This window comes from Orycteropus afer, unplaced genomic scaffold (assembly GCF_000298275.1).
Source record: "Orycteropus afer afer isolate SDZICR_OR568_19922 unplaced genomic scaffold, OryAfe1.0 scaffold00094, whole genome shotgun sequence".
NCBI classification, from domain to species: Eukaryota; Metazoa; Chordata; class Mammalia; order Tubulidentata; family Orycteropodidae; genus Orycteropus; species Orycteropus afer.
The window spans coordinates 4,281,473-4,294,659 of record NW_006921681.1 but is presented as its reverse complement, the minus strand read 5'-3'; the positions used below and the strand labels follow the sequence as shown (position 1 = coordinate 4,294,659).

The 13,187-nt window shown below is 37.9% G+C and overlaps 1 protein-coding gene across 1 annotated transcript in view; it reads left to right on the top strand.

The window, feature by feature from the left end:
• The window catches only part of RERE (arginine-glutamic acid dipeptide repeats), a 470,759-nt gene that overhangs the window by 250,283 nt on the left and 207,289 nt on the right, over positions 1 to 13,187 (top strand). The window contains exons 7-9 of the mRNA XM_042781181.1: positions 125 to 173; positions 6,944 to 7,068; positions 8,255 to 8,354. Of these exons, the coding sequence (XP_042637115.1) occupies positions 125 to 173; positions 6,944 to 7,068; positions 8,255 to 8,354 (274 nt within the window). The remainder of the gene's footprint in view (positions 1 to 124; positions 174 to 6,943; positions 7,069 to 8,254; positions 8,355 to 13,187) is intronic.

The window sequence follows — 13,187 nt, the reverse complement described above, 5'->3', positions numbered from 1 at the left end:
GCAGGAAAATGAATTAATCTTGAGTTTTCTCCATTTATTAAAAATGAATGACTTTCCTTGAAAAATGTGTGCATGTTTATGTCAAACTGCGTTTTGCTAACTTCATGTGCTCTTTTCATGACAGGAGGCTGAACAGTACACAGGGAGAAATTCGTGTTGGCCCTAGCCATCAGGTAAAGCAAATTTTAGTAGCTTCTTTAATAGGTTTCCATTTCTTACTATTCTGCTTGACCTCTATTATGTGGAGCACAATCTTAGGACTGTTATTACTGCTTACTAGGAATTTTATAAAAATGCACAGGGTTTTTTTTTTTTTTTTTCAGATTATCATATACTTCTATATTTATAATTTAAAAACAGAGTCCAGATGGTTAGGGTATTTTTTGGTTGTATGCTTGTTGTCTAATAACCTGTGCCCTCTTGTATTTTGTTCAGTGTTTTTAGACTAGAGCCTTAGTCTATCATCACTATTTTTTATCTCTAATGTTAGGCTGCCTAGAGTCATTCTTCTCTTCTCCTTAGGAGCAAAGAGATTTTCCCAAAAGTCCCAACACATCTCATTGCCATGAATGAGTCATGTGTTCATGTCAGTTATTAGCATGATTGGCATAGATTATCATTTCAGTTGGAATGGATATTTGGGAGTCAGCCACTATAGCCAGCTCATACCTGAGACATGAGATAAAGGCAATTCCATAGAATGACATCAAGGTTGTAATAGGTTATCTAGTTACTCATTTCTCTGTCTAAATTTTGAGAGTTTATTATGTCTGTGAGCTTCTCTATTTTCATTTACTTTAAAAAAAATTTTATTGTAGTGAAATATATATAATAAACATTTGCCATTTCAACCATATTAAGTACACAATTTAATGATTTTAACCCCATTCACCATGTTGTGCAACCATCACCACTGTCCATTTCCAAATATTTTTTCATCACTCTAATCAGAAACTCATTACCCCTTAAACAGTAACTCCCCAATTTCCCTTCCCCACAGCCACTGGTAACCACTAATGAGCATATGTCTCTATGCATTTGTCTGTTCTAGACATTTCAGATACGTGGGGTCATAGTATTTATCCTTTCCTGTCTGACTTACTCCTCTCAGTATAATATCTTCAAGCTTCATCCATGTTGTAACGTGTATCAGAACTTCATTTCTCTTTATAGCTAGATAATATTTCATTATACGGATAATACCACATTTTGTTTATCTCTTCATCTGTTAGTGGACACTTCGGTTGTTTATACTTCCTGCCTATTGTGAATAATGCTGCAGTGAACATTTATGTAAAAATACCTGCTTGAATCCCTGCTTTCAGTTCTTTGGGGTATGTACCTAGGAGTGAAATTGCTAGGTATCCTTTTTTTTTTTTTTAAGAATTAATTTTAATTCTGTACTGGGAAAGAAATTTAGAAATGAGTGGATATTAAAACCTAAACACCAAAACCATCAGGAGCATATAATTTCTAGATGACAGCTTACTAGGATTGTAACTCATACAGGCAGAATAAAGGTGAGAGGACATGCCCCTCAGTGTCCATCTTGTTCAGTACACTGTTTTCTTGGTGTGGCCTATTAGAAAGGCCTGCCACCTCTGGACTGTATCTGCTGTGCCTTCAGGCCTAGGAGTGACATTTTCAATCAAAGAATCCAGTAGTTGCCTGGTAGGACTTGGTTTTTTTCTCTATGCTTTCTGGTGCCACTGTATTCTCCCCCCTATTTCTTCCCCTTTTTTTATGTTTCCAGTGTCTTGAGATCTTTGTACCAGATTCTTAACAGATTTTTTCCCTGCAGTAACAGAAAAAGTGGTTCTTAAGTAAAAAATGCTTAAATTCATAGAAAAGGAGCATATGCCACTGTTTGGATTTTTGATCTTTAATTTAAAATCATGTTTATTTTATGTCATATTTAAAACATGTTCTATATACTTTCTCTTGTGTGCCCCCTATCCCCACCCCAAAGTTGCAAATACCGCGAAAATAACAGGGCTTGTCTTTTTATAAATGGACAACATTTTACATTCTTGAAAAATGTTAACTGTTTTATTAGAGAAAGTGTCAATATGTACAAAAGTGAGGGAAAAAATAATACAATAAAACCCCCATATCTTCTTTACTCAGCTCTCACAAATATGAATTCATGGTCAAAGTTATTTATCTGTGCTTTCTGATTCCTTTCTCTCCTACTCTGCTGTTCTTTTTAAACAAGCACAAATCTCTCATTTTACTTGTAAACATTCCAAAGTTAAAAGTTCTTTTAAAAACACAGCCATAGTATATTACACCTGATAAAAATTAGCAATTTCTTGATAGTCATATGTCTACATGCATCCACATTTTCTTAATTGTCTCATAACTTGTTTATTTACTAATTTTACAGTTCAAATTGAAATCTAAATAAGGGCTATGCATTGCAGTTGGTTAATCTTTCTCTTAAATCTCTTTTAGTTCATAAATTTCTCTTTGATCTTTTTCTTTCTCCTTTCAACGTGTACGTTGAAGAAGCTGGATACTTCATCCAGAGTCTGAATTTTTCTGATTGCATCTCTGTGTGTCATTAGACTTTTCCCTTTCCTTCTCATTTCTTGAAAATCAGTACTTAAATCTAGAAATTTAATCAAATTTTGATTGGTTTCTCCCCCTGATGAGAATATTTCATGGATGGTGTTAAGTGTTTCCACCAGGAGGTGTGCCTCTTTTCATGATGATTAGAAGCACTGGGAGTCTCTGGGTGGTGCCAAATGGGTAAGCACTTAACTACTAGCCGAAAGGTTGGTAGTTTGACCACACCCAGAGACACCTTGGAAGACAGGCCTGGTGATGCACTTCAGAAAGGTCACAGCATTGAAAACCCTGTGGAGCAGTTCTACTCAGCACACATGGGGTTGCCATGAGTTGGAATTGACTTGATGGCAGTCAACAACCACAATGACATGCATTGCTTGTTGTTACTTAGATCCATTATTTTATTAGTATTATCTGAATTATTTTATTTCAAAATAGTGATATTCTAATTCTATCATTATTGTTAGTGGAGTAAATGAAACTTTGTTTTATCAACTACACTCACTCCTCACTTACTGACATGGTTAGGTTCCAAAGACCAGGCCATTATGCAAAAATGGGGGCTCACATCAGATCACAGAATGGAAGATAACTACATCAATACATAACTCCCATGTTACATCATTACGTAACTGCCAAACCACTGGGGATCGTGGCCTAGCCAAGTTGACATATGCCTTACCCCTCATAACCAGCATTACTCTTGTCTTGCACCTTGGTGTTCATTATTGCCAGAAATACATCGTTAATGCACAAAATAGATAGTAGATTTTTTTTTTTTTAACTACTGTCATAAATGTGAAATGTTGGATAATGATATAGTTGATAAGTGAGAAGTTAGCGGTATTTGGTTCCTTGAAGGTAGAGAAACGCCTGGGTCTTTGCGGTTTTTAATCAGTTTTCAGAATACTGAGTTGGTTCCCCTAACATCTTCTGATGGTGACCAGTGAGATTTTTTTTCTTAAATATTAATTATTCATGGATTTAAAATTATCTTTTATTCTTATTGATGATTAAATTATCCCTCTTTTTGCTTCTGCTTTCTTTTAATTCCACCTGAGTAGTCTTTGGTAGGTTCCTTTTATCTGCTATGGCATGACTTTAATGACTCAGGTTCTACATTCCCTATTGTAGGTCTGGAATTCAGCTTTTCTCTCAGGAGTCCTCACTTGTTTTAGTGGGCATTTAGAAACTGGATTTTAGAGTATTCATTGCTTATTGCTGTTTCTGTACCTTTTCAGCAAGGCACAGAATTCAAAATTACGAAATATGCTTTACTTTCTTTAAGGAGCTCTGGTGGTACAGTGGCTAAGGCATTGGGCCGCTAACCACAAGGTTGGCAGCGCAGACCCACCAGTCACTCCACGGGAGAAAGACGACTCAGTGTGCTTCTGTAGTGATTTACAGCCTTGGAAACCCTATATGGCAGTTCTACTCTGTCCTTTAGGGGCATTGTGAGTCAAAATGAACCTGATGGCCATGGCTTTGCTTTCTTTAAAGATAAATTGCATGGTAAATTCATACTGATACTTCTAATTCACATTTTTGTTTAACCTTTGTATTAATCTTCTTTCATTTTTATCTGTATCTTTCTCTCATGCTTCAAATTACATTTTTAATGATGTTAACATAATTATTTATTTGCTTTATCCCATATACAACAGCTCATAATAATAATATTCACAGTGCTCCAAATAGTTGTTGTTGTTAGGTGCCATCGAGTCATCTCCGACTCATTGCGACCCTGTGCACAACAGAATGAAACACTGCCTGGTCCTGTGCCAACCTTACAATCCCTACTACATCTGAGCCCATTACTGCAGCTGCTGTGTCACTCCATCTTCTTGCTCCAAACAATTTGATTATCTAAAACAGTTTACTCATAAATTTTTTGGCCTTCGACTCTATCCCACTTGTTGTTGTTGTTGTTAAGTGCCGTCGAGTCGTTTCCGACTCATAGCGACCCCATGCACAGCAGAACGAAACACTGCCCGATCCCGCGCCAGCCCCACAATCCCTGCTATACTCGAGCCCATCATCGCAGCCACTGTATCAATCCATCTCGTTGAAGGCCTCCCCCTCTTTCGTCGACCCTCCACCCTACCAAGCATGACATCCTTCTCCAGGGAATGGTCCCTTCTCACAACATGACCAAAATAGGTGAGACGAAGTCTGGCCATTCTTGCTTCCAAGGAGCATTCTGGCTGCACTTCCTCCAGGACAGATCTGTTAGTTCTTTTAGCAGTCCATGGTACTTTCAGCATTCTTCGCCAGCACCACAACTCAAAAGCATCAACTCTTCTTCGGTCTTCCCTATTCATTGTCCAGCTCTCACATGCATACAAGGTGATTGGAAATATCATGGCTTGTGTCAGGCGCACCTTAGTCCTCAAGGAGATATCCTTGCTCCTCAGCACTTGAAACAGTTCCTTCGCAGTTGACTTTCCCAATGCTACACGACGTCTGATGTTCTGACTGCTGCTTCCGTTGGCATCGATTGTAGAACCAAGCAATGTGAATTCCTTGACAACCTCAATCTTCTCTCCATTGATTGTGATGCTGCTCATTGGTCCAGTTGTGAGGATTTTTGTTTTCTTTATGTTGAGATGTAATCCATACTGCAGACTGTATTCTTCAACCCACTTAGGCTGTATAAAAATGAGTTTTAAAGTTACTTGAAATAGTTCCTAGAAAGAAACCAACTCAATACATAAACCACAAAGCCAAACACACTGCCGTCGGGTTGATGCTGACTCATAGCAACCCTGTAGGACAGAGTAAAATTGTCCTGTAAGGTTTCCAAGCTGAAATCTCTTCCACATCTTTCTCCTGCTCAGTGGCTGGTGGGTTCAAACTGCTGACCTTTTTGGTTAGCAGCCAAGCACTTAACCATTGTGCTACCAGAGCTTCTTTTAACTCAGCGTATACCAAAACAAACCCACAGTGGTAGAATTGAATTAATTTAAATAGTACATTGTACCAGAATATATTCAACATATATTATCATTTCATTATATTAAACCAAACATTAAAATATTAATGAAGTATTTTGCCCATGTTCACCAAACCAAACCAAACTAACTGCCATCGAGTTGGTCCAACTCATAGCGACCCCTCCTTGGGTTTCTGAGGTGGTATCACTATGGAAGTAGATCACCCAATCTTCCTTCCGAGGAGTGGCTAGTGGGTTTAAACTGCCAGCCTTCTAGTTAGCAGTCAAATGCCTTAGGCACTCAGCTACCAGAGCTCCTCCATGTTTACCATTTGACAAGATAATTGAATATCTGTGTCTTGCAAAAGTTTGACTTTTCATAGGTGTCTGATCATTGTGGTAGTCAAAGGACTGCTTACCGTTGCTCTTCCCCAGCAGAATAAGGATGGAAAAACGCCAAAAGTTTTTAAAACTGGTGACTTAGATAACTTAGTTGTTGAATACTTGTTGTTCAAAATTTTTTTTTATTCTTTTAAGGTGAGGTATTCTTTATGTACAGTGCAATGTTCATATCTTATATATACTGTTTACTCAGCTGTGACATATGGATATCAAGGTACCGAACATTTCAGTCATTCAAGAAAATTCCTTCCTGCTCCTTTACCAATGCAACCACTGGTTTGATTTCTATCACCACAAGTTAATTCAGCTGCTTTTTAAATTTCAATACTTAAAGGCCCCAAAGTCTCTATGATGCTGACTATAAGACATATTGTAAATTGACTCTTTGAAAGTAGATTCAACTAATATAGGAGTTCATTTAATTTTTCAGCAAATAACCTTAGGTGAAGCTTCATTTTGCATGTTTTTTTTGTAAATTTATTATATTAGAAGTGTGTATTTCTCTTATTTATCAAGGAGCTATTCTCTCCTGAGACACTTTTTTGCTTTTGTTTTTTAAATTATTTTATTCACACATTTCCATTTCTGTTACACTCTTTTGAATTGTGCTGGCAGTGCTTTACTTTGGGAAGCTCTGGTAGCATAGTGCCTAAGGCACTTGACTGCTAACCAGAAGGCTGGCGGTTCAAACCCACCAGCCACTCCTTGGAAGGAGGACTGGGCGATCTGCTTCCATAGAGATACCGCCTCAGAAACCCAAGGAGGGTTTGCTGTGAGTTGGAAATGACAACAGTGAGTTCAATTTTGGTTTTACTTTGATCCTGTTAGCTTCTCATTAAGTGGAGAATAAACAGTCACTCCATTGTACAGTCTTCTCTGATGGAATGATCCTGAATGTGTTCCAGGCCAATTGTTAGTGATTCACAATTTATTCTGTTATTTCTCTGCTGCCTAAAGAAGGAGACTCAGAAAGCCATTGTGTCTGAGACAGCTCTTTCCATGTGCCATGATTGTAACTACTTCATCCTTGTCTTACAGGCCAAACTTCCAGATTTGCAAGCATTTCCTTCTCCAGATGGTGGTACTGTGACCCAACATGAAGAACTGGTTTGGATGCCTGGAGTGAATGACTGTGACCTCCTTATGTATTTGAGGGCAGCAAGGTAATGGGAATCTGCTCCCACCCCTTTCTGAATTAGGCCACCTGAATTGATTAGTTGGTAATAAACTTTCTCCTTTCCCAAGAAAATTATTTGTATATTGGACATTTTCTGCCATTAAATTTTGTTATACCCTTTATAATGAGAACACTGGCCCTTCTTACCAGAGGAAAATTTTTCACTGTGGTTAAGTTACTTTTTCCTGGGTTAATACTCATTGGTGTTTACTCCACATCAGATTTTGGAACTCTTCAGTGAAGGAAAACATCTTAAAGCCATGGGTGCAGTTATCATCACCTCCCATCCAATGGCTCATTTTAAAATACCGTTATAGATGGCATGTTATCTCTTTCTTCTGAGACTGTATTCTTTAGTGCCTGACCTGAACTTGACATTTTTGTGGCTTATCTGTGCTTATACTCTGGAACTTAGTTGCTCACATACAAATGGCAAAGCTACAAAATAAAAGTTTAAATCTTTTCCTAACACTTTATAGAGCGGCAGAAAACCTCCCTTTGTTTGTAGCAATTTCTGGGACTGACTGACTGCTGTCTCCACCATGTGCACCAGGAGAAAACACTGAAACAGAGCGAGCTCCAAGCATCTGCACTGTGGCTCTAGTCATTCTTTGGTTGACAATGAGTGCTTGGTGGCACACAGTAGGAATGTGAATTTTTGAGTGGTGTGAATGATTCCTAAGAGTTTTCTTAATCTCTTTCTTTGCACTTTTAATTCACCTGAAGTTAATTATGTATATAATGTTATAAGAATTCTGGTTAGCAGTCAAATGCCTTAGGCACTATGTCACCAGAGCTCCAAAGTTAAGTTTCAGGAAATTTAATTTCATATGTTTACAGGACATATGAAATTAAATCTTCTTTCAAAAGATTATAATCTAGCTAAGTGTTGTTGCAAGTAGATATATTCACCTGCTCAGAACTAAAATCTTAGTACTAATAAAGCATGGGAAGAAATAACACAAATATACCTGACTAAATGGAACATTTCTCCTTTTGAGTAAGGGAAAGATTACCTAGGGAGGAAATTTTTGTGTGTGTGGTACAAAGAGAGGCAGGACTGAGAGCTCTCTTTACAACCTATGTAGTAATGGATTTTGGTAGGGCTGGACATTCTTTGAAAGTTGAGGGTTAAAACCTGTGTCTTGATGTTTTTCCTTCCTTTCCTGAAGGAGCATGGCAGCATTTGCAGGGATGTGTGATGGGGGCTCCACAGAAGATGGCTGTGTTGCAGCATCTCGAGATGATACCACTCTTAATGCACTGAATACAGTAAGTCTCTTGCCATCACCCTTGGCTGGAACAAAGTTCTTTTTCCTGTGCTGGTTGTAGGGAATGTGTGATGAGCAGGGCATGTGAAGTAGGCTAGAGTCTCAGGAGTAAGTACCTGATACAGTAATGAGACTGAACGACGGGCCATATTCTTGGTCATAGAGCTCCCTGCCCTAGGCAGTGATACAGCACTGCCAGGTACATTTCCTAATCTGTCTGGATTACAAGAGGGTCATGAATCTCAAGTGAGGTCCTGATAATCATGATGAATACTGAGATCTCACCAAGCCAAGTACTATGGACAGATGATCTTATTTAATCCTCACAACACCCCCTCTGAAGTAGGTTCTATTATTATCACCATTTTTAGAGGTGAGGAGATAAATTTAGTGAGATTAAGTCACAATCCAAGGTCATACACACAAGATTTAAATCTAGAGGCCATGCTTTTAACTGTCACTGGATCTGAGACCATGTATTTCAAAGTGCTTGGAGGGACAGGGATAGAAGCTAGACTTCTTTGAACAAATTTGTTTTTTATAGATTTAATTTTGGAACCATGTGAATGTTTTATGTAATTATTAAATAAAACTGAGTTTTAAAAATAACAGTCTCTAGAAAATCAAAAGCAAAATGGAACAAGTGAAACTAACTTTATTGAACTGGTTGCTTAATTACTCATTTGCTTTAATCCCATAATATACAACACCTCAGTGTAACAACACACACACAGCCACAAACAATATGATTACTGAAACCATTTTTTTCTTTTTGTTGGACCCTTCTTTTTGGCCTTAGAATATATACCATAGGGCATTGTAGGAAAACTATTATATTTTAAAGTTATATGATGTCTTTTGTCTCTGTATGGCTATTAATGAGAACTCATCAAATCTGAAAGAATAATAAATAATTATTGTGGTCTCTATTTCTGAAACATTAATGAAGATTCTACATGCTATGTGTATTAACAGGGTATTGAGTCTAATACTGAGCAACTCTTTGGGTACTTTAATTGAATTAAGTACCCTGTTTTTTTCTTGAGAGGTCAGTATAGCTGGAAGGGACTTTGGAGATCATCTGTTCCAATTTCCTTAAGTAAATAAGAATCTAAGGCTCTGAAAGGCCAGATTACTATTGAATGCCACCAATCCAAACAGATCATAATGAAGGGAAGAAATAACCTGATAGCCAATTTTTACTACCTGGTTAACTTTTCAAGCAATGTATATAAAGACCTGAATGAAAAGGCTGAAATTAATTCTTGGTCTAATTCTATTTTGTGGGTATCACATAACATAATGGTCTCTTGTATGTGCCACTGTTGCAACGTGAATGTGGTCTTGCTGAGAATATGCCATGTTCTAAATATCTGAATTTTTTTTTTTCCTCATTCTTATAAGATACATGTGTATTTACCTATTTGACACTTAGGTTTTTATACTGTCTAAGAAGTCTTTATTATGAACATATAATGATAGAATTGGAAATGGAGTTAAAAATCATTTTATAGATAAGGAAACCGAAACTCAGAGTGGTGTTACTGCAGACAGAGTCTATGGAAAGAGTAGATAAATCTAAATGTCAGTAAATTCAGAAAACCTTAATAAATATGTGAATATTCAAAGTAAGTTTTTGATATGCACTTGCTTTCTGTTGAGTTTTTTGTATAAAAGTGCTAAGGAAAAAACAGTCGACTTTCATGACTATTTATCAGTTAAATTTTGAATAGAGACGATTTTGCTGTATTTAATTAAAGTCTATTTTTGCCACTTTCCTAAATTTATATGATTTACTCCCTTTCTTATTCTAAACTCTCTAAGGATTCTCTGGAACACATTTCTGTATAGAAATAATTTGGGCTGTTTTTGCTCATGGTCATGTGAACTTTTCTTTAGCATTGCCAGATGATTTTTGGTTTGATAAGTTTTTATATCTATGAAGCTGCCTTCCCATCACTTGAAATTCAGGCTGTCTAGGTTTGCCCAAGATGGCTCTTGGGTTATGATCTACAGGTACATTTAGCCACTGAGGGACTGCATTGTATACTTATGTCATGGCTGTTATAATGTTTATTCTTAAGGTTGTATGACTCGAAGAGGATTTTAATAGAATAAGAAGTGAGTGAAAGGAATGTGAGAAGTTAATGTTTATTTTGACTTCCTTGGGGCAATGGTGGATTTGAGATGTGTTAAATAATTAAAAAGAGATACACATTGTTGTGTAAGAAAGTTTATTGTTTTCTTTCTTAGGATATCCCATACACTAGAAACAGGTTAGGTATTTCTCAATTAAGAATAAATCTGTGTGTAGCTAGTGTTTATTTCCTATTTCCAAGGACAAAATAGAACATTAAAATATATGAAATCTGCTGTATGACCACAACAGAGTATGTTGAATATTGTAGTAAACAAATAAGCAAACAAAATCAAACTCATTGCTGTCCAGTCAATTCCTACTCACAGTGACCCTATAAGACAGTGTAGAACTGCCCCATAGGCAATCTTAGGCTGTAATCTTTATGGAAGCAAGCTGCCACAACTTTATCCAATGGAGAGGCTGGTGAGGTTGAACCTCCAACCTTTCAGTTAGCAGCCATGCTCTTAACCACTGTACCACCAAGGCTCCTGAATATCCCGGAAGAACTGTTTAAACCAAAAACAGAAAGCCAAACAGTTGCTGTTGAATGGGTTGGAGTTTATGCAGCACTGTGTGTTACAGAGAAGAACTGCGCTCTGTGTGGGGTTTTCAGTGGCTGAGCTTTCAGAAGTAGATCACAGGGCCTTCATCAGAGGCACCTCTGGGTGGGCTGAAACTGCCTACCTCTCATTAGTAATCGTTCATTAACTGTTCGACCCACCCAGGAGCTTCATGCTCTTCATTGTTGTTGTTAGGTGCTATTGAGTCAGCTCTGACACATAGCAACCCTCTGTACAACAAAAGGAAACACTGCCCAGTCCTGTGCAAGCTTCATGTTACTTGCTGTACTTGAGCTGATTGTTGTAGCCACTGTATCACTCCATCTTGTTGAGGGCCTTTCCCTTTTTCACTGACCCTCCACCTTACCAAACATGACAACCTTCTCCAGAGAATGGCCCTTCTGACAACATGGCCAAAGTATGTGAGATAAAGTCTGGCCATTCTCACTTCAAGGAGCATTCTGGCTGCATTTCTTCTAGGACAGATTTGTTAGTCCTTTGGCAGTCCATTGTACTTTTTAATATTCTCCGCCAGCACCACAACTCAAAGGCATCAACTCTTCTTGGGTCTTCCTTATTCATTGTCCAGCTTTCACATGCACATGAGGCAGATGAAAATACCACGGTTTGGGTCAGGTGCACCTTAGTCTTCAAAGACACATCTTTACTCTTCAGCACTACAAAGTGGTCTTTTGCAGCAGATTTGCCCAGTGCAATATGACATCTGATTTCTTGACTGCTGCTTCCATTGGTGTTGATTGTGGAACCAAGTAATATGAAGAAATCTTTGACAACTTCAATCTTTTCTCCATTTATTGTGATGCTACTTACTGGTCCAGTTGGGAGGATTTTTGTTTTTAAAGTGTAATCCATACTTAATACTGTAGTCTTTAATCTTCATCAGTAAGTGCTTCATGTCATCCTCACTCTCAGCAAGCAATGTTGTATAATGTGCATATCTCAGGTTGTTAATGAGCGTTCCTCCAGTTCTGATGCTGCATTCTTCTTCTTATAGTCCAACATCTTGGATTATTTGCTCAGCACACAGATTGAAGAAGTATGGTGTGAAAGGATACAACCCTGACACGCACCCCTTTCCTGATTTTAAACTATGCAGTATCCCCTTATTCTCTTTGAATGACAGCTTCCTGGTCTTTGTACAGGTTCCTCATGAGCACAGTTAAGTGTTCTGGAATTCCCATCCATGTCAGTGTTATCCATAATTTGTTATGATCCACACAATCAAATGATTTTGAATAGTCAATAAAACACAGGTAAACTCTTTGCCGTCAAGATCCATCTGACATCAGGAATGTCATTCTACATCCTCTTCTAAATCCAGCTTGCATTTCTAACAGTTCCCTGTCAGTATACTGCTGTAACCATTTTTGAATTATCTTCAGCAAGGTTTTACTTGCTTGTGATATTAATGATATTGTTTAATAATTTAGGGTAGTGATAAACAGTATAGAATAAATAGAAGTGTGTTTATTTAAATAACTAGTTTGATTTTTAGAAACATCTTACTGTTCTTTAAGTGAAAGTTTACATTGAAAATTAGTTTCGCGATCAATGTACACGAATTGTTCTTTGACATTGGTTGCAGTCCCTGCAATGTGTTAGCTTTTTCCCTGTTTCCTCCTTTCCATTTGTCAGATTTCCCTGTCCCTCCTTGTTCTCATCTTTGGTTTGGGGCACATGGTGCATGTTTGGTCTCATGTAGTTGATTAATCTGAGGAGCACGTACTTCTTTTTTTTAATTGTGATTTGGGTGAAAGTTTACAGAGCAAATTCACTTTCCATACAGCAGTTCACACACACGTTTTGTCATGACCTTGAACACAATTTACCATAATGCAACAGCTCCTCTTGCATTTCCTACTCTTCCCTGTGTCCATCCCTCCATGCACTCCTGCCCCCTATGCTTTCTCCCTGTGCATACACAGCCCTTCTGTCTCCCATGATTGTTCTCTTCAAGGAGTGTATGTATCAGGTACATATTCAACTCATATGCCTGTCTTTTGTTTGGCTGGAAGCCACAGGTGTGGGTTCAATTCCAGACCTGAAGGATAGCTAGGGGCCATAGTCTCAGTGGTTCCACCAGGCTCTATCAGACCAGCAAACTTGGTCCCCC